The sequence below is a fragment of the Epinephelus moara genome, chromosome 23, assembly GCF_006386435.1.
Source record: "Epinephelus moara isolate mb chromosome 23, YSFRI_EMoa_1.0, whole genome shotgun sequence".
In the NCBI taxonomy this organism is placed as follows: Eukaryota; Metazoa; Chordata; class Actinopteri; order Perciformes; family Serranidae; genus Epinephelus; species Epinephelus moara.
Window position 1 is genome coordinate 11,486,722 of NC_065528.1, and position 21,927 is coordinate 11,508,648.

A 21,927-nucleotide genomic window follows, 5' to 3' on the forward strand; every position below is an offset into this window, starting at 1 on the left:
TTGAAGTGGCGCCTCTTGACGTTTTGATGCATTGTCTGCTTTGATGCAGGTAATTGGAATCCAAGATGGCCGATGAGGAAGAAGTGGTTGAGGAGATGCTGTGAGTACCTTCATTGAATTTTAGTCGCATCTCTAGAGTTTTAAGTTACATCAACAGACAGATCTGAGCTGATATTCAGTCGATTTGCTCCAAAAGTTCACATTTTCACTTCCTTTTTTTTCAGGGAGGATGGTAAGTAAGGGTTTGAGAGCACTCACTGTGTTTTTCAAAGCAAAATGTCACTTTCAAGCTTCAGTTGCAAGACGTAGCTGACCTTATTATGTCTGCTCAGAGGAAGATACCCAGCAAGAGGAAGGTAAAGGCTTCTGCATGGCTTCATGTGTGTATCTTCTTGTCTGTTGCTGTCAGTGATAAAAGCCACAGCAAGTTGGCTGGGTTTCTTTTCTTTTTTTCTTTATTATCGGTGCAATATAACAAAAAATAAAGTTAAACATTGTTGAACATGTCAGAATGTGTAGACAATAAGACAGAAAGCAAAACAGTTAATGACATCAGACATGGTAGTTACTTTGAGGGTGTGGGAGGCCAAGTTCATCAAGTTCATCAGTCTAAGATATATTGTGATGGTGTCGTGTGTGTGTTTGCGGTAAGTATCAACAGTCTGGACTTCAAGGAGTTAATATGTAGTGGCCAAACCATTGGATTCTGTGGTTTGATTTTTGATGGGGGCAGACAGGTTTTCCATGGAAATGTAGGGAATTAGTTGGCTTTTCCAGTGTGCGTGCGTTTTCTGTTTGAATGTTACCACTTAATTTATCAACACTGTCAACACATTCTCACTCCCAACCAATCACTGTATAATCAGATGGACAACATGTCTCCACTTCCTCCCACTGTAAAAAATGAAGCCAAAATATCCCGGACACAGCCACTGCCATCCTGCACTGGTGACGTTTTTTGGACACAGAGTCTGCGTCGTACCTCTGTGATATCAAGTTTCCTTCATCCAATCCAATTTCAAGGAGCATCATTAATTGCAAGCACACTAGCTGGCACACGTAGCTGTCAGTCATGACGTCAGCCTCCCTTTTAATAGCATCAAATATGTCGTTATAATCAAACTGGTTAGTGGGTAGGTTTAGAAAAACAATCCTGGTTTGGGTTAAAATAACTGGGTAACAGTAACGTAACAACTGTGTCACTTGACCACTTTTTCACGTGAAGTACCCCAGGAACTATGGTTTAAAATACTCAAATTGAAGCCTGGTGTCACATGGGACACAAACAGCAGTCTCCTAAGTGAAAGTCGTGTGTGTTTTTGACCCATCTATCACCACTCCCTCCTGCCTTACTCTGACTTTATAGCTCTTTCTACTACATTATTGCTCCGGACAGGATTACATTGGAGTTTAATGAACGCTCGAAGCATGTCATACAGGCGGTGTAGGTTGCTGTGTGCGTCAGTAACAGAAGCCAAGGGCCACTGACCAGGCTGCTGTATTTGACGCCCTGGGAGTAAGAATGTGTTGGCACAGTTTTGTCAGCTTCTTGTGTAACTAGCTTTTTGTTGAATTATCTCTGTCCCATGTTTACCACTGCAGTGTTTGATATAACTATATTATCACTGTCTGACAAAGTTTGCACGACAGGTTTTCTTTAATGGCTGTCAACTAAAGTTTGACTCATCCTGATCAACCTGTGTGTGTGTGTGTGTGTGTGTGTGTGTGTGTGTGTGTGTGTGTGTGTGTGAAATACATATATGTGGCATTTCATTCATGTCTTTGTGGTCAAACGAGCACTGTAATATTTTCATCGAAAGGTGTCAGAGGTGGAAGAAATACTCAGATGTTTCAGTAAAAGTAGTGACATCTCACTATTACAAGTAAAAGTCTTGCATTGAGACTTACTAGAGTGAAAGAACAAAATATTTGTATCAACATAGACTTAAAAGTACCAAAAGTGAAAGAACTTGTTTTGCAGAATAGCCCATTTCAGAATAATGTATATTTTGTTACTGGATTATCATTACTGTTGCATTAATGTGTTCAACACTGTAATGTTGCAGCTGGTAAAGGTGGAGCTTATTTTAAAGAGTTTATATACTGCTGGGTAGTTTATAATAATACATCATTATATTGTATTAAAAATCTGAACCTGCAAAGTAACTTAAGTTATCAAATAAAAGAAGTGGAGTAAAAAGTAAAACATTTACTTCTGACATATAGTGAAATAGAAAGCAGCACAAAATGTTAATTTGAAAGTACTGTACAAGGACCTCAAAATTTATGTAAAGTACTTGAGTAAATAAAAAACTATCAGTGGTGGAAAGTAACTAAGTACATTTTTTGCCAATTTTCAAACCTATTTCTCTCTTTCTTTTTGTTTTACATGGATCAAACAATAAAACTAAGCCATGCTGATCAAATATTAACAAAGACTCTTTTACTGAATTGTCTATTTATCGCGTAAAATGTCTTCAGAAACATTTATGTGCGCTGTTTGGTTGTAATATGAGAATTTTGATCAAGAAGTGGATGCTGTTTCTTGTATTGTAAAAACGGAGGCTGAAAATACTGAGATCGAACAGTAAAATAAGGCAGTGCTGATCAAATATAAACCACGATTCTGTTACATCGTTGCCTATTTCTCACCTTTAATGTTTCCAAATGAACCATAATTAACTTACTGTTTAACTGTAATGTTAGATTTTGTGTTACGAGCTGGCCGCCATATTGTTTACTGCCAAGCTCACATTACCATACTTCTGCCAGTGGTAGCGTTTATTGGTCCAGTGCAACGGAGTGCGTTGTGGTAGTTGTATGTTTTTTTACCTCTTCAACAGAAGCGAATGCCATAGCCCTTTTCCTCTGTTTTCGTGGATCATATAACACCAATTTTTTAAGTATTTGCATCTTTCTACTGCATAAACAACCCAGTTTTATGAAAAGACCATCTCTCCTGCAGTGACATACTTCTTTAAGTTTATTTTTTATTTTTAATTGAGTCAAAGATCAGTATACTTCTTCCACCTCTAATAAGCATTGGCTAAAAATCATTTAAATGACAAGAAGTGAGCAGAAATGATGATTATCTTGTTCCTGTTCTGCTGTGTGCTGAAACTTTGCTTTGATTATTGACACGTTGCAAACAGCTCACAGGCTCAGTTTGTGATCCCAGATTATTTTAGCTTTGGTCACAAAGTCAGACACTGGCATCGGTTTCAGTGCATCCCAAGAGACAGTATCACAGTGCTCAGAGTTTTACTGAATCCCTGCCTCAAGCTATTTACCAAAGTCTCATTGATCCACTAATCCATATTTTGTTCACTCAGTCATGGAGACACTGGAAAATGAAGGTTTGTATGACTTTTTCTGTCAAAAAATATTTCTTCACTCAGGCGCTTCTGGCATATTATTGTAGTGCAGTGTGTTTGTGGTGCCATGTCTTCTTTTGTCATGTTATTTGGCCAACAATAACAGAAAGTGGCATCAATAATTCCTTTTCTGTTCTTGTTTAAAAAAGTTGAAGTTGAAGTTGCTGCACCAGAAGCAGAAGGTAATTCTCCTCTTTACATATTTTCATGTGCCTTTATAATTCCATCTGTATTTTTAAAGAACATAGTAATATTTATATAGAAACAAAAGGTAAGATTGAATGTTTCACTTGATATATGATAGTTTTCTGTGTAGCACTGCTCATTCCATTGCTTGTACCATCCTAAATATTACATGCATACCCATTTTATATTAATAACACACTGTCTCGGCAAAAACTCGTGTTCTTTTCCTGCACATTTAAGTAGAAATCAAACTTTTCTTTTGTTCATCTCTCATTTTCTTCTGCACCATTTGTTTACCTATATCAATATTAGCTTGGCTGTCAGGGAGCTGCGTGCTGAGTTAGTATTTGATGAATTCATTCCAAAATTGTGAAAATTGTGCCATCATCTCCATTTACATCCAAGTAAAGCTGAGCAGTGATTATTGTCGAGATCGTAGCTCTCTATGTATTTACTGACAGAATATTGACATTTTAGAGGTTTAAACATTTGAAGCGTTTCATGTAATGTTTCTAAAATGTCAGAACATCTCATTAATTTCTTATCTCATCACACACACTGCACTGCATGACTTAATTATTTTATGATTGCAAAGAAAACTTATTGAATATAATACCCCTGGATAATTGTAAACATATTGCTGCATGACAATGTGACACATCTAATCATATTTTCATCATTTCACACCACTTTAGCAACTCCCACGGCAGAAGGTAATGACTTTTTCTGTTTTACTGTTAAATTCTATTATAATAGCCATCTTTGTATGGCTTACATTTACAGTGGACCAGCTCAGACAAATATATTGTATACATCAGAGGTGTGGACTTGAGTCAGACTCCAGGCACAAATTTAATGACTATACTCAACTTAAAAAAAAAAAAAAAATTTAAAATTAAAAAAGACTAGTAACTTGAGCTGGACTTTAACACTAGTGACTTGGGACTTTGTTTGGATTTTAGCCTTTTGACTTTATTCCATCCCTCCAAGCCCGAAGATTAAAAAGTCTGCCAGTTTATTTCCTGAATCAACTCATTATAATACTGTTAATTCCCGGCAAGTCAACACTGAATTCCCCAGATGTTGCACACTGTTTGAGCCAATCTGACGGCATCTAATCACATTGCAGGAGAGAACCATGAAGGGCCTATGCTACATAGTTGGAAAGCCAGTTGGAAGAAATGATACCAAAGATAATTTTGTTCACTTACAAAAACTACATGGTGGTCAACAAAAAACAAATAGCAGTATGCAACACACACAAGTCTGCAAGAAAATTGCACACGGAGACACAATAACTTTCAGCTTTGTTTGAGTTGCACAAAGAATGGTAAGTCGAGGCTGATTGTACCATAGTTAGCGAGCTTATGCTTAGTAGTGCTAATTATTATTACTCCATTGTTAAAATGCCATTATATTTGGTGAAGAGAACATTATAACTTGTGTGGGACTTCAAATTCAAAGTTTGGCACTTGAGTGCAAAGACTTGGGACTTACTTGAGACTTAAAAAGCAATGACTTGGACCTCTACTATACAAAGGTGAAAAGAGGCATAATTATTTGTTTTGAAATATGACATCTGTTTTGGCTGAATTGTTCTCCTAGGTAACATTTGTTATGTCATTAATCATGTAATGTGCATTTACTGATTAACTATTCTCTGTTTCTTTGATTATGATCACTGCCACTGATCAACTGCCTGTTCACATTGCTCACAAAGAGCCTGCAGAAGAAGGTAAAGCCTCGTCTCTCTGCTCAGACTTGTATGCATGGTGTGGCTAAATAACACTATATCATTCTCCTGTGTGTATCCCACCATGTTTGACAGGGGGTAAGACCATGACAAGACCTTAGTGCTGAGATATTTGTAGGAAGTAGTCATTGTAACTTTCAATCTTTTCAATTCCCTGTTACGGATGAATTCGCATGTGGTGCAGTATTGTACCTCATGGCATGATATTTATTCTGATAACACACCTTTACAAAATAACTGCCTCCATTGTCTGAAAGTAAACTAAGCTTCCGTGGCTTGAAACCCTGAGAGTATTTACACCAACTCAGTATGGCCAGGAATACAGAAACTGTTTAGACTCAGTGTTTGTCCTCCTGACATTTCAAAATATATGAAATAGATACCTGACCTTAGTGAATTGGTGTTTGCAAAAACTAAAGTGAATTTATTTGTATTCTGCCACCTGAAGCACTAACTTGGCCTTGTGTCCTTTGCCGCAGAATCTCCAGTTGCAGATGAAGGTATACTGATGAGACCTCTTGTGCATGCTGACTACCAAACTAAAAGATATGTTGTTTGAATGCAGCGTTTGGGGGAATATGAAGAAACCCACATCGATATTGAGTGGTATTAACTTCACACATGCTGCTCATTTTACTTTATTGGATGTCATGCATAAAGTGGATACAGACAGTTCATATAATTCATATAATTTTTTTCATATAACAGTGGTTTTCTAACAAAAGGCCGTTGTATGTCAGAATATTGACTTAGTGGTATGAACAGCATTCAGCAAGATTCTTGGTCTAGTATTAATGCACGTTTGTCAGAGTGTGTTATGTGTGTACGCACTGTTATTTTATCTACTGAAGATCGAACTGTTTGACACGTCAGTTGTGAATTTTAAACTGCAAACATGTCGTTTACATAAGATTTATACTTTAAGTTAAACAGATAAACTAATGACAGTAACTTAAAGGGACAGTTCACCCCAAAATCAAAAATACATTTTGTTTTTCCTCTTACCTGTAGTGCGATGTATCAATTGAAATCATGACGTGGTTACTCAAGATAATCCACAGACTTTGTTGTGCAGTTTTATGTGGGAGCTATTTTCTTTCTACTGAACCACACCTGCCAATTGTATTACTGTGCAGAAGGAAGCGTGAATTTACTGCTTGCTCACCTAGCACCACTAAGCTAGCTAATGTTAAAGCTTAGCTGAGGAGGATGCTATTATTGTTTACATCTCAAGCAGGAGCCTCTCATCCATGAGTAGATGCACACTTATTTCTGCCCGGTGATACGGTCGGCAGGTGTATTACAGTGGAAAGAAAATAGTTCCTACATGAAACTGCTCACAGCAAGGTCTGGAAAGAGACATTGCTGTTGAGTTTTTCAAACAGATTTTTTGCCACCACAAGCTGAGTGCCATCTTGTTCCATTATATTGGAGAGAACGCAGACATCTCTACAGCTGATACATTAATGAATAGCACTACAAGTAAGAGGAAAAATATGTTTTTGATTTAGGGATGAACTATTCCAAAACAATAAATGGCCGCTATAGTAACTGTAATTATCCCTTTTTTTATTGTAACAGATGACTCCAAACCCAAACCAAAGTAAGTCTTTTGTGAAGTTTAATCTGTGCACATCAACCAACTAGTGATTAATAGGTCATTTAAAGCTTTGCGTATTCTAACCCAGATATGCTCTTTTAGGGCATTTGCTCCAGCTATAGCTGTGCCAAAGATACCAGAGGGAGACAAAGTCGACTTTGATGTAAGCGATTGTTTCCAAAGACACATCACTTGTAATAATTTGTCTGTATAATGAATGTGCATCTGCAAGAGTGTCTGTGTGCATTAATGTTTGAGTTCATCTAGAATGTAGACATTTGGTCCCTGTGATTTGGAGTCTAGATTATAAGGACCAAAAGTCTGTTACAGTAGTTCAGGGTCAATACTATGACTTTTGCTCAGTGAAAATGCAGTCACTTAAGGTCCTGATAAGTGTGTCAATACAAACATTGTGTTTCTGTAACTGCAGGACATCCACAGGAAGCGTCAGGAGAAGGATCTGACAGAGCTGCAGTCTCTGATCGAGGCCCACTTCATTCAGAGGAAGAAGGACGAGGAGGAGCTCATCACTCTCGTTAACAGGATCGTAAGTCTTCCAGGAAAGCATGCCAGATCACTGGAGTGATGCGCCACCCAGAAAACAATTACACTGAGAGTGTGTGTGTGTGTGTGTGTTGGCATGGATGAGCAGGAGAAGCGTCGTGCTGAGAGGGATGAACAGCAGAGGATCCGTGCTGAGCAGGAGAGGTTGAGACAGGCTCGAGTTGCTGTGAGTCCCTTCTAATTGTCATCTTATCTTGTTAAGGACATGACCCCACATATAATTAATCAAGATTGTCCGACTGTATAACAAATAAGTGACACTCTGTAGTGTCACCTTGTTTTCTAAATACAATTAGGGAGTCGGGCATGTGTGTATCCTGGTGGGGAATCTTCTCCAAAGAATATTAACTCATAAACAACAGGATACTCTTTCCTTAATACGTTCCTATTGTGCTCATTTTCAGGTTCATATTTGTATTTTGAGTTTTAACTAGAACATGTTTACATGCTTTATGGTTAAAACAAACACTTTTTTTTCTTATACTGTCTGTGTTTGAACGCCTGTATTCACACTCCATTTAGCACCTGTCTCTTAAAGCCTTCCTTCCAAAAAAGCCCAGTCTTCTCTGATTGGTCAGTGTTTCCGAGCCAGGGAATGACTGTGACAGAGTATGGTGGCACTTTCTACTTTGAAAAATCCCCAATAAAATAAGTAAACAAAAATCTTCACATGAAAATGTTCCAGCAGGAATATGATCCAAAAATAGGGAGAAACAAACAACATCAGCAACCAAGATTACAGGTTTCCCTGAAGTTAGCATGTAGCTACATGTAACAGTGTGCTTGCAGCAGGGAAAAGACTGGAACGGCGTACAGTGGCTCTTTCTACTTTGAAAATAAAATAAACCAAAATCTTTACACGGAAATATTCCAGCAGGAATATGATATGAAATCAGGGAGAAATCACCTACCAAAAGATTTCATGTCTCCCTGATGTTAGCATTTAGCTACATGTATGTTAGCAGTTTACTCGCAGCTGAGGAATGACAGTAACAGAGAAAAGTGGCACTCTTTACCATGAAAAATCACCAATAAAAGCTTCTAAACACAACCGGACATGTTCCAGTAGAAAAATGATCCCAAATCATGGAGAAATGATCAATATCTGCAACCAAGCTACATGTTTCCCTGACATTAGCATGTTGGTACATGTAGCAGTGTATGTCATGGAAGCACTTACAGTAATGTGCCTGGAGCAGATGACCATATAAAGAAATCTGTCATGAGCCGATGTCAGCTTCTCTCGAATGTAGAGAAAAAATGTTGGAAATTCAGAACGCTCTGAAGCCTGAGGTCTTTGCTCACACAGATTATTTTTACAGACGTTTCTCTCATTACTAAAACTTTGGCCACATCTAATATAAACATCTGACACTGTAACATTATATATTTAACAGAAAATAAGGAAAAGCCTAGTAAGTCTCCTTTAATCTTTTCCTGAGCTTTTCTACTTCTGCTTCGACAGGTTTGGTGCTTTACAGTGTGAATGTAATTCATGCAGTGTACTGATGTCATATGATAAAATTGCCTTGTGCAGCTTTGATTTGATGATGTAGGATTTGATAACTTGAAGTCTTTGCCTATAGGGGACTCTTTTCTATATGTTGCAAATAAACCTGTATTATATTAATCTTTGAAGCTACTATAATCAACACTTTTAAAATAACAATGGATCCGATGACCATGTGCAATGTGAGAGCACTCACTCATAATGATGAACCTCCAGAGACTGATCACCCGTCTCTGCAGCTCCCATCAGCTCTACTGATCTTTATAGTATATTTTAGTTCATTGTTTTAGTTTTTCGTCACTGTCACAGCATTGTTGTCAGGGTGTGACAGGCGGCTATTTTAAGTGAAAAACTCACTGTATAGTGCACATCTGCTCAGCTCCAAACTGTTTCTTTCTCCTGTAACCATCATGTGCAATCTGTTCCACAGGAAGAAAAGGAGAGGAAGGAGCTGGAGGAGGCACGTAAGAAGCAGGATGAGGACGCCAAGAAGAAGAAGGCTCTGACAAACATGACTCAGCAGTATGGTGGTGTCCAACAGAGGGTCAGTCACCCACACACAGATACACAGGAAAACTTTGTGATTCTTAGAATTAATGACATGTAAACAGCTGTCGCTGAGATAAATGAGAGAAGACAAAGACTCTTACCATGACCATGAATACAGTGTGCGTGTTTGCACTTGAAATAATAGGAAATAGAATCAGAGAATCAGACTTTGTGGCCTCTTTGATATTTTTCTTCTTTTTTTGGTATTCTGTCAACACATCCACTTGGATTGATTCTCCCCATCCAGCAAGATGGAAAGAAGGGAGCGAAGAAGCAGACAGAGAGAGAGAAGAAAAAGAAGATCCTGGCAGAAAGGAGGAAGCCTCTTAACATCGACCATCTTAGTGAGGACAAAGTCAAGTAAGGATACTTTGTTTTTACTCGCAGTCATTGTTCACAGTCCTGTAGTCAGGCTAATATCCACATTTACGGTCTGATGCAGATGATTTGTTTGTGAATAAAACTTTCATCAACTTCCCATTTTTTGTATCATAGAGTTTTACAGTTTTGATATGGCCTTTTAGCTTCCTGTTTCTCAGGTACTCCTGGTTTTTGCTCCACAGGGAGAAGGCCAGTGAGCTGTGGCAGTGGCTGATGACACTGGAGGCTGAGAAGTTTGACCTCAGTGAGAAACTGAAGAGACAGAAATATGATGTAAGTACTTTGCCTCGGGGTGTCCATGTGTCAATTGCTGGAATACCTTACCTACTTTTATAGAAACAGTGTTGTTACAAAGCAATCTGGTTAAGAAAGTAATGGTTTTTAAAGGGATTAATTTGACATTTTAGTATGTAAGCTTTTTTAGAAAGTTAGATGTGGTGATTGATAAAACTCTCATGTCTGTTTACAAAACCAGAAGCTGCAACCAGTTAGCTTAGCTCAGCTTAGCTTTGTTACCTTTGATTAAAGCTAGGCTAGTTGTTTCCCCTACTAAACTAACCTGCCTCTGGCACCAGCTACATATTATCCGCACTGACATGAGAGTGGTATAAATTTTCTTTTCTAACGCTTGGCAAGAAAGTTAATATATTTCAGCAAATGTCTTAATATTCCTTTGAGGTCTTTGCTTATGAAAAAAGGGAATTTAAGGTTGTAATTATGTGTTTCTTAAATAGAAATGCTTTGATGTGGCTCAAAATCTATGATATTTTTACTACTTATCCTGATTTATATACAGTGGTAATGTAGAGCATGGGATAAAATGATGATGACAAACATTGCAAATTGATGATACTGAGCCCACAGCCCTGAAAAAGCCACAGAATACGAAAGCTGAACTGGTATGTACTGTGCTTTTAAGTGCAAGGCTGTCCTGAGGGCGCCTATCTAAAATGAATGTGGCTTGACTTCCAGATCAATGTACTCCAGACCCGAATCAATGAGCAGCAGAAGTTGTGAGTAACTGTTAATGAGGAGTGTGAGCCTCTTGGTTGTTGTGTAGTTTTGCTGTCGGTGTGTTGAAGGGCCACAAACCGAGCCTCGGACAGTGAAGCAGGAACAAAGCTGGGCAACCACTAAGTGACCGAGTCACCAACAGAAGGTGAAACAAGTAGTGTGTTCATGAAGCCTGCAAGAAGCTGCCATGTGGTTGTTTAGTACAGCCATAGAAGTCCCAAAAGTCAGGTACTCTGTTACGACAGCTACTCAGTTTAATGATCAGCTCAGTCAGAAAGACTGGAGGTGAGTCCCCATCTGCAGATGAAATTCTTTGGATGTCAGGTGAACATATCTCGCTCTGCGAAGCTCTTCTTTAGGACCACGTGGTCCGCTCTTTGGCTAAACTGGTGTCCGCCTGTGTGTTTGCTGTTGTTTCTGTGCTTAGCCAGTCCTCCATGTTTGTCCCCCCACAGATCAATCAGCTCCAGACTCGCATTCAGGACCAGCAGAGGTAAGTTGGAGCCACCTCTGAAACATAGTCTCAGCCCATATTGGTACTGAGAGTATCTTTTGTTTCTTGGAAGCTACTGATGTAGTATCAGGGTGGTTTTGGTCTTTATTCAAAGAGTCCCAGGAAATGTTGAGGGTTTTCATGTGCCATGATATTTCTTCTACAACAAGGTCTTTTGACCTCACTTCATCTGACTTGATCTACGACTTCAGTTGTTCTAAACTTCCTGTGGCTGCAAATAAGTACTATATAGACTGTGATATTTAATTGTTTGCTTTACCATAGCATAGTATGCCATAAAAAATGTCATAGTATAGTATGCCATCAAAAAGTCCTAAAAGTCATACTATGGTATGCCATAAAATATGTTTTAGAATCAGATACCATACCGTCAAAGTTTAATATTTCACAAAACATGCAGTAAAAAAATATTAAATTAAAAGTATGCCATAAAGAATTCCACTCAAGATGTCATGACAAAGTATGCCATTAAAATGTCTAAAAAATATATAGTAAGTATGCCATACAGGTGTCATAAGAAAAATCATATTAAAGTATGTCATAGAAATGTTACTGTATGCCATTCAAAGTCATAATATGGCCAATATGTCATGCTATATGCCATGATATACATCACTGTAGATTAGTTTTAGTATTATTAGTATAGTATGTAATAAAAAGTCATGTTATACTATGTTATGTTATGGCATAATATATTCTAAAAAAGTTATATTTAATTACAAACAATAATACATCATAGTATAGTACATCATATAAAAAGTCATAGTATATTATGTGATAAAAACGGCATAGTAAAGTATGCAATAAAAGGTCATAGTGTAGTATCTAGTCTGAGTGGGCGGAAGTTCGCTGCATAGATCAGCCTCTCATTGGGCGGAACGAGCCACCCGCTAAAGTCCCGCCCTACCACCTCCGATTCTCATAGTCGACAAACGTCCATTACTAACTTTTGCGGTGTTTGATCTTGCGGGGATGTAGCCATTTTTCTGCCATGGTTCGCATCCCGTAGGCGATATTATTGTGGGCGTGTTACACCAAAACCTGTTTCCCCGGCAATATTTTTGGAAGCGCACCGTTGCTGTGGCACCGCCAAGAACGATTGTGATTGGATGAAAGAAATTTTAAAAAAGCCGGGGCGTTTTTTTTCCTCCAATCTTAAAGTGAGAGTCGGCGCAGCCAGACCTTTCTTTTCTTGAGAAAGGTCTGGTGAGCGAGACTATGTAGTATCTAATAAAATATGTCAAAATAAATTATGTATAAAAGTCATAGAATAGTAGGGCTGGGCGGTATGACAATGTTCATATCGCGGTTTTAAGAAAAAATCATAGCGGTTTCACGGTATTTTGCTCAGGTTCGGCCAACTTGACATGCTGCTGTGTTGTGCTATGGCCTATTCAAGTGCCAGAATTTGTTATTTACCTGACAACGCCTGAACGCAACACACACTTCGCTCCATTGGTGCTGTGCTCGGTTATAACTGTCTCAGACTCGGGACGGGTTGTCTTCGGTCAGGAAAATGCGGCCCGAGCCATGCTCTAGTGTGCTCACCTGTGTGTGTGCACTGTGTCTCTGTGTCTGTGTGTGTGTGTGTGTGTGTGTGTGTGTGTGTGTGTGTGTGTGTGTGTGTGTGTGTGTGTGCGCGCGCGCGCATCGGGGCGATTCTATATGCTCTCACTCTCGCCCACTCAAGTGCGCCTGTGGTGTGCAGCGGTGAAATGGGTCCCCGCTGAAACACTTTCCCGCTGCGCACGTTCCGGACCTTGTTTGGGCTATTCACCGGTATTGCGGTATATGAAAAATTCATATCATAACGAAAATAAATACCGGTTTTCGGTACGAACCAGTATACCGCCCAGCCCTATAGTATAGTATGTAATAAAACGTGTCATAGTATAGTGTGGTTTAAAAACACTTATAGTATAGTATATCATAAAATGTCATAGTATAGCTTGTCATAAAATATGTCATACTATAATATATATTAGAATGTGTCATAGTATACAATTTAATAACAAAGTCATGTCACAAAATAATTCACAGTATAGTATGTACTAAAAGGTCATATAATAGTATGTCATAAAATGTCACAGGATAGTATATACCAAAATGTGTCCTATTTTAGTATGCAATAAAAAAGTCATAGTATAGTATGTAATATAATATACAGTATGTAGTAAAAAAAAAAAGCCATAGTATAGTGTGTGATAAAAAGTCATAGTATTGAATGTCATAAAATGACATAGTATAGTATTTAATAAAAAAAACAACTAATTAGTATGTAATAAAATATGTCATAGTATAGTATGTATAAAGTCAGTAGGTAATTAAAAGTTTTAGTATAGTATATGAAGAAATAAATCATGGTATATTAAAAAGAGTCATAGTATGTCATGAAATATGTAATATGGTTTGTCATAAAATATGGTTTGTCATAAAAAAAAAAGTCAAGATATATTATGGTATACTAAGCAAACAAATGTAATAATCATGAAAAAAGCCATAGTATAGTATGGAATAAAAAAGTCATAGTATAATATGTATTAAAACATGTCATAGTTTATGTGTCATAAAAAAGTCTTAGTATAGTATGTGGGAAAAAAATGTCATAGTATAGTATGTAATTATAAAAAATGTCATAGTATTTATGTTATAGAAATGTCATAGTATAGTATGTGGTAATAAAAGTCATTGTGGAAAAAACGTCATTGTATAGTATGTGATAAAAGAAAGTCATAGTGTAGTATATCAAACAAATGTCATCATATAGTTTGTGAAAAAAATGTCATAGTATGTGACACAAAGTCATAGTATAGTACATGGAAAAACATGTCATAGTCAATTCATTCATTCAATTTTATTTATAAAGCCCAATATCACAAATCACAATTTGCCTCAGAGGGCTTAACAGGATACAACATCCCTCTGTCCTTTGGACCCTCACAGCGGATAAGGAAAAACTCCCCCAAAAAAACCCAGGACAGACAGATGTGCAATACATGGCATACATAACAGATCAACATAATAAATTTACAGTATTCCATATGACAAAATGAGACATAAAGAGAGACAGAGAGGACAGGACAGACAGTAATGACAGTAGCTTACAACAGCCTTAATTTAAGTAATAATAATATGATAATAATTACAGCTATTGTGGTACAATATGTTGAACGTTTATGTTAATATAAACTTACAACATATTGTACCACAATAGCTGTAATAATACTATCATATTATGATAGTATATGTATGTGACAATAATCCTGTATCGTGTGTATAATAACAGTGAAAGTATGACTAATAATAACAGCAGCAGTAGGAGGCATCAGGCAGGACCACGGCAGCAGCACAACCATGAAAAAATAAAATAAAATTCATAGTATACTATGTGATTAAAAAAAAGTCATAGTATACTATGTAAAAAAAATGTCAGTATAGTATGTGGTAAAAAAAAAAAAAAAGTCATAGTATAGTATGTGGTAAAAAAAAAGTCATAGTATAGTATGTGGAAAGAATATAGTTTATGATAAAAATGTCGTAATATAGTATATTAAAAAATTGTCAGAGTATAGTATGTAAAAAAAAATTGAGTATAGTATGTCATAAAGAGTCAGAATACTATGTGATGAAAATGTCAGTATGTGATGAAAATGTCAGTATAGCACGTCGTAAAAAGTCATAGTATAGTATGTGATGAAAATGTCATGTTATGGTATGTGATAAAAATGTCATTGTATAGCATGTCAAAAATACTCAGCATACTATGTTGAAAAAAATGATTGAAACGACATAGTATAGTATACCAAAAAAGTGATAAAAACGTCATAGTATAGTGTGTCGAAATTATTCATAGTATAGTAAATTGAAAAAAATTAAACTACATAGTATGGTATGTCAAAAATAGTCATAGTATAGTATGTTGAAAAAAAGTGATAAAAACGACATAGTATAGCATGTCGAAAATAGTCATAGGATAGTATGTTGAAAAACTTGATTAAAGCGACATAGTATAGTATGTTGAAAAAAGTCATAAAAACGACATAGTATTGTATGTTGAAAAAGTGATGAAACCGTCATAGTATAGTATGTCGAAAATAGTCATAGTATAGTATGTTGGGAAAAAAGTGATAAAAACGACATAGTATAGCATGTCGAAAATACTCAGCATACTATGTTGAAAAAATTGATTAAAACGACATAGTATAGTATGCAAAAAAAACCTGATAAAACCGACATAGTATAGTATGTTGAAAAAAGTGATAAAAACGACATAGTATAGCATGTTGGGAAAAAAAGTGATAAAAACGACAAAGTATAGCTTGTCGAAAATAGTCATAGGATAGTACGTTGAAAAAAGTCATAAAAACGACATAGTATTGTATATTGAAAAAGTGATGAAACTCAGTATAGTATGTCGAAAATAGTCATAGTATAGTATGTTGGAAAAAAGTTATAAAAACGACAGTATAGCATGTCAAAAATATTCATAGCATACTGTGTTGAAATTATTCATAGTGTAGTAAATTGAAAGAAGTCATCAAAATGACATAGTATAGTATGTTGAAAGAACTGATAAAAACGACATACTATAGTATGTTGAAAAAAAGTCATAAAAACGACATAGTATATGTTGAAAAAGTGATGAAACCGTCATAGTATTGTATGTCGAAAATAGTCATAGTATAGTATGTTGGAAAAAAAAGTGATAAAAACAACATAGTATAGCATGTCAAAAATATTCATAGCATACTATGTTGAACAAATTGATTGAAACGACATAGTATAGTATGTTAAAAAAAATTGATAAAAACGTCATAGTTTAGTGTGTCGAAATTATTCATGGTATAGTAAATTGAAAAGAGTCATCAAAACGACATAGTATAGTATGTCGAAAATAGTCGTAGTATAGTATGGTGAAAAAAGTAATTAAAAACGACATAGTATGTTGAAAAAGAGTGATAAAACGACATAGTATAGCATGTCGAAAATACTCAGCATAACATGTTGAAAAAATTGATAAAAACAACATAGTATAGTATGTTGAAAAAAGTGATAAAAACGACATAGTATAGCGTGTTGAAAAAAAATGATAAAAACGACATAGTATAGCATGTCGAAAATACTCAGCATACTATGTTGAAAAAATTGATTAAAACGACATAGTATAGTATGCAAAAAAACCTGATAAAACCGACATAGTATAGTATGTTGAAAAAAGTGATAAAAACGACAAAGTATAGCATGTCGAAAATAGTCATAGCATACTATGTTGAAAACATTGATGAAAACAACATAGTATAGTATGTTGTAAAAAGTGATTAAAATGACATAGTATAGCATGTCAAATATATTCATAGCATACTATGTTGAAAAAATTGATTGAAACGACATAGTATAGCATGTTGAAAAAAGTGATAAAAACGTCATAGTATAGTGTGTTGAAATTATTCATAGTGTAGTAAATTGAAAAAAGTCATCAAACCGACATAGTATAGTATGTCGAAAATAGTCATAGTATAGTATGTTGAAAAAGGTGATTAAAAACATCATAGTATAGTGTGTTGAAATTATTCATAGTGTAGTAAATTGAAAGAAGTCATCAAAATGACATAGTATGTTGAAAGAACTGATAAAATTACATACTATAGTATGTCGAAAATAGTCATAGTATAGTATGTTGAAAAAAAGTCATAAAAACGACATAGTATAGTATGTTGAAAAAAGTGATAAAACGACAGTATAGTATGTTGAAAAAAGTGATAAAACGACATGGCATAGTATGTTAAAAAAGTGATGAAACTCATAGTATAGTATGTCGAAAATAGTCATAGTATAGTATGTTGAAAAAAGTCATAAAAACGACATAGTATAGTATGTTAAAAAAGTGATGAAACTCATAGTATAGTATGTCGAAAATAGTCATAGTATAGTATGTTGAAAAAAGTAATTAAAAAAGACATAGTATAGCATGTCGAAAATACTCAGCATACCATGTTGAAAAAATTGATACAAACGACATAGTATAGAATGTAGAAAATAGTCATAGTATAGCATGTTGAAAAAAGTCACAAAAACGACATAGTGTAGTATGTTGAAAAAGTGATGAAACTGTCATAGTATAGTATGTCGAAAATAGTCATAGTACATGTCGAAAACAGTCATAGTATAGTATGTTGAAAAAGTCATTAAAAACGACAGTATAGTATGTTGAAAAAAGTGATAAAAACGTCATAGTATAGTGTGTTGAAATTATTCATAGTGTAGTAAATTGAAAAAAGTCATCAAACCGACATAGTATAGTATGTAGAAAATAGTCATAGTATAGTATGTTGTAAAAGGTGATAAAAACGTCATAGTATAGTGTGTTGAAATTATTCATAGTGTAGTAAATTGAAAGAAGTCATCAAAATGACATAGTATAGTATGTCGAAAGAACTGATAAAAACGACATACTATATAGTATGTTGAAAATAGTCATAGTATAGTATGTTGAAAAAAGTCATAAAAACGACATAGTATAATATGTTGAAAAAGTGATGAAACCGTCATAGTATTGTATGTCGAAAATAGTGGTAGTATAGTATGTTGGGAAAAAAAGTGATAAAAACAACATAGTATAGCATGTCAAAAATATTCATAGCATACTATGTTGAAAAAATTGATAAAAACGTCATAGTATAGTGTGTCAAAATTATTCACGGTATAGTAAATTGAAAAGCGTCATCAAAACGACATAGTATAGTATGTCGAAAATAGTGGTAGTATAGTATGGTGAAAAAAGTAATTAAAAACGACATAGTATAGTATGTTGAAAAAGAGTGATAAAACGACATAGTATAACATGTCGAAAATACTCAGCATAACATGTTGAAAAAATTGATAAAAACAACATAGTATAGTATGTTGAAAAAAAGTGATTAAAATGACATAGTATAGGATGTTGAAAAAAGTGATAAAAACAACATAGTATAGCATGTCAAAAATATTCATAGCATACTATGTTGAAAAAATTGATTGAAACGACATAGTATAACATGTTGAAAAAAGTGATAAAAATGTCATAGTATAGTATGCTGAAATTATTCATAGTGTAGTAAATTGAAAAAAGTCATCAAACCGACATAGTATAGTATGTAGAAAATAGTCATAGTATAGTATGTTGAAAAAGGTGATAAAAACGTCATAGTATAGTGTGTCGAAATTATTCATAGTGTAATAAATTGAAAGAAGTCATCAAAATGACATAGTATGTTGAAAGAACTGATAAAAATGACATACTATAGTATGTCGAAAATAGTCATAGTATAGTATGTTGAAAAAAGTCATAAAAACGATATAGTATAGTATGTTAAAAAAGTGATGAAACTGTCATAGTATAGTATGTCGAAAATAGTCAGTATATGTCGAAAACAGTCATAGTATAATATGTTGAAAAAGTCATTAAAAACCGACATAGTATAGTATGTTGAAAAAAGTGATAAAAACGTCATAGTATAGTGTGTTGAAATTATTCATAGTGTAGTAAATTGAAAAAAGTCATCAAACCGACATAGTATATAGTATGTAGAAAATAGTCATAGTATAGTATGTTGAAAAAGGTGATAAAAACGTCATAGTATAGTGTGGCGAAATTATTCATAGAGTAGTAAATTGAAAGAAGTCATCAAAATGACATAGTATAGTATGTCGAAAGAACTGATAAAAACGACATACTATATAGTATGTCGAAAATAGTCATAGTATAGTATGTTGAAAATAGTCATAGTATAGTATGTTGAAAAAAGTGATAAAAACGACATAGTATAGTATGTTAAAAAAAAGTGATGAAACTGTCATAGTATAGTATGTCAAAAATAGTCATAATATAGTATGTTGAAAATAGTCATAGTATAGTATGGTGATAAAAACGACATAGTATAGTATGTTAAAAAAAGTGATGAAACTGACATAGTATAGTATGTTGAAAATAGTCATAGTATAGTATGGTGAAAAAAGTAATTAAAAACGACAGTATAGTGTGTTGAAAAAAGTGATAAAACGACATAGTATAGTATGTTGACAAAAGTGATAAAAACGACAAAGTATAGCTTGTCGAAAATAGTCATAGCATACTATGTTGAAAACATTGATTAAAACGACAGTATAGTATGTTGAAAAAAGTATTAAAACGACATAGTATATAGTATGTTGAAAAAAGCGATAAAGACGACAAAGTATAGCTTGTCGAAAATAGTCATAGCATACTATGTTGAAAACATTGATTAAAACGACATAGTATGTTGAAAAAAGTATTAAAACGACATAGTATATAGTATGTTGAAAAAAGTGATAAAAACGACAAAGTATAGCTTGTCAAATAGTCATAGCATACTATGTTGAAAAAACTGTTAAAAACATCACAGTATAGTGTGTCAAAAAACTACTGAAAATGACAGTATAGTATGTTGAAAAAACTGATAAAACGTCAGTATAGTGTGTCGAAATTATTCATAGTATAGTAAATTGAAAAAAAGTAATCACAACGACATAGTATAGTATGTCGAAAATAGTCATAGTATAGTATGTTGAAAAAGGTGATTAAAAACGTCATAGTATAGTGTGTTGAAATTATTCATAGTGTAGTAAATTGAAAGAAGTCATCAAAATGACATAGTATGTTGAAAGAACTGATAAAAATGACATACTATAGTATGTCGAAAATAGTCATAGTATAGTATGTTGAAAAAAAGTCATAAAAACGACATAGTATAGTATGTTAAAAAATTGATGAAACTCAGTATAGTATGTCGAAAATAGTTATAGTATAATATGTTGAAAAAAAGTCATAAAAACGACAGTATAGTATGTTAAAAAAGTGATGAAACTCATAGTATAGTATGTCGAAAATAGTCATAGTATAGTATGGTGAAAAAAGTAATTAAAAAAGACATAGTATAGCATGTCAAAAATACTCAGCATACCATGTTGAAAAAATTGATAAAAACGACATAGTATAGAATGTAGAAAATAGTCATAGTATAGTATGTTGAAAAAAAGTCACAAAAACGACATAGTATAGTATGTTGAAAAAGTGATGAAACTGTCATAGTATAGTATGTCGAAAATAGTCATAGTATAGTATGTTGAAAAAACTGACAAAAACAACAAAGTATAGTATTTCAAAAATAGTCATAGTATAGTAAATTGAAAAAGGTCCTAAAAACGACATAGTATAGTATGTTGAAAAAAGTGATAAAAACGACAAAGTATAGCTTGTCGAAAATAGTCAGCATACTATGTTGAAAAAACTGTTAAAAACGTCACAGTATAGTATGTGAAAAAACTACTGAAAATGACAGTATAGTATGTTGAAAAAACTGATAAAACTTCAGTATAGTAAAAGTATAGTATGAGGAAAAAAAGTAATCATATAGTTTGTGGTATGTCGTAAAAAATGTCATCGTATAGTACATGAAAAAAGGTCATGGTGTAGTATGTGATAAAGCCATCGTAGAGTATGTGAAAAAAATGTCAGCACAAAAATGTCATAGTATAGTATGTGGGGAAAAAAATGTCAGTGTCGTAAGTGGAAAAAAATGTCATAGTATGTCTTTTATATATTAAAATGTGACAGTTAAGTTTTATTAAAGTATAGTATAAGATATGTTACTAGAATGATTGATTAACCTTTAATACTACATCCGCGGAAAAGATCAACTCGTTCGAAATTCCACTGTTTTTTGTATGCAGTCTTCAAAAGTTGTTTGTCAACATTTTGAAGGCAGAAAGCCAAGGGCTGTGTATAACCACCTGGTTAAAGTGTACACTCTGCTTTTCAAGTCAAATATGTGGTAGGTTAAACTGTGGCTATATTAGATGTTACAGGCAAAGATACATAACGAGAACAAAGGTAAGTACGCAGCTGGGAGGACATAGTCGTCATCTGTCAGCTGTGTGCAACCGTATGCTTTGTCTTGTAATAGCATGACGCTTTCAGTGTTTGTCTCAAGTTCACTCTCTCCTTGTTTCAGTTTCTGCTAAACGAAAAAAGGATTTAGTCGAAAAACATACCTGTACTCCTACTTGCATTACTTTTCCAAATACCTTACTTTAAAGGGAAATAGGTATGTTTTTTCTTTTTTCCCTTAACAAAAAGCCAATGTGCTGCGATAACGTAGATATAAATAGTATGGAGACCAAAGGCATTCAAAATTAAATTAAGACAGTGTAAGATGATAACGAATAATTTTTGTTTGATTCCACAGTGCCAAAGGAAGAGGCAAGGGCAAGGGCAGGCTGAGATAGACGCAAACACCAGCAGGAGTTCTCCAAGGAAGCATCTGAAAATGGGCAGCAGTATCGACATTAATGTACGCTTAAACAATAAAACTGCACTGCAACAGCTGGTTTTAGACAAACAATAAAAAACACTTGTGCTTTTGAGCTCTTTGTGCCTGTTTTTGTGGTTGAAATGAGTGGATATTTTTATCTTACTTCCTACCA

At 34.5% G+C, this 21,927-nt stretch overlaps 1 protein-coding gene across 3 annotated transcripts; it reads left to right on the forward strand.

The window, feature by feature from the left end:
• The first annotated feature begins 304 nt into the window (after nucleotides 1–304).
• tnnt2e (troponin T2e, cardiac) lies at nucleotides 305–21,867 on the forward strand. 3 transcript variants are annotated; one of them, XM_050036443.1, is made up of 15 exons: nucleotides 305–356; nucleotides 3,333–3,356; nucleotides 3,524–3,556; nucleotides 4,256–4,273; nucleotides 5,281–5,295; nucleotides 5,793–5,813; nucleotides 6,895–6,916; nucleotides 7,016–7,076; nucleotides 7,344–7,460; nucleotides 7,566–7,643; nucleotides 9,418–9,531; nucleotides 9,784–9,896; nucleotides 10,100–10,190; nucleotides 10,890–10,930; nucleotides 21,690–21,867. In XM_050036443.1, exons 2-15 carry the CDS (start codon nucleotides 3,335–3,337, stop codon nucleotides 21,727–21,729), a joined length of 786 nt encoding a protein of 261 aa, XP_049892400.1. In that variant the 5' UTR covers nucleotides 305–356; nucleotides 3,333–3,334; the 3' UTR covers nucleotides 21,730–21,867. The 3 variants fall into 3 exon arrangements, with proteins under 3 accessions (XP_049892400.1, XP_049892401.1, XP_049892402.1); XM_050036444.1 differs by lacking the exon at nucleotides 10,890–10,930 and adding an exon at nucleotides 11,387–11,424 and having other exon boundaries at nucleotides 306–356; XM_050036445.1 differs by lacking the exon at nucleotides 5,793–5,813 and having other exon boundaries at nucleotides 317–356.
• The last annotated feature ends 60 nt before the right edge of the window (nucleotides 21,868–21,927 follow it).

What these genes read in the sequence shown, in the direction of transcription:
- tnnt2e (XM_050036443.1), top strand. Translation starts at nt 3,335, where the DNA reads ATGGAGACACTGGAAAATGAAG. An exon ending in GAGACAAAGTCGACTTTGAT is followed by an intron (nt 7,077 to 7,343) that starts GTAAGCGATTGT and finishes CTGTAACTGCAG; the next exon opens with GACATCCACAGGAAGCGTCA. An exon ending in TGAGACAGGCTCGAGTTGCT is followed by an intron (nt 7,644 to 9,417) that starts GTGAGTCCCTTC and finishes TCTGTTCCACAG; the next exon opens with GAAGAAAAGGAGAGGAAGGA.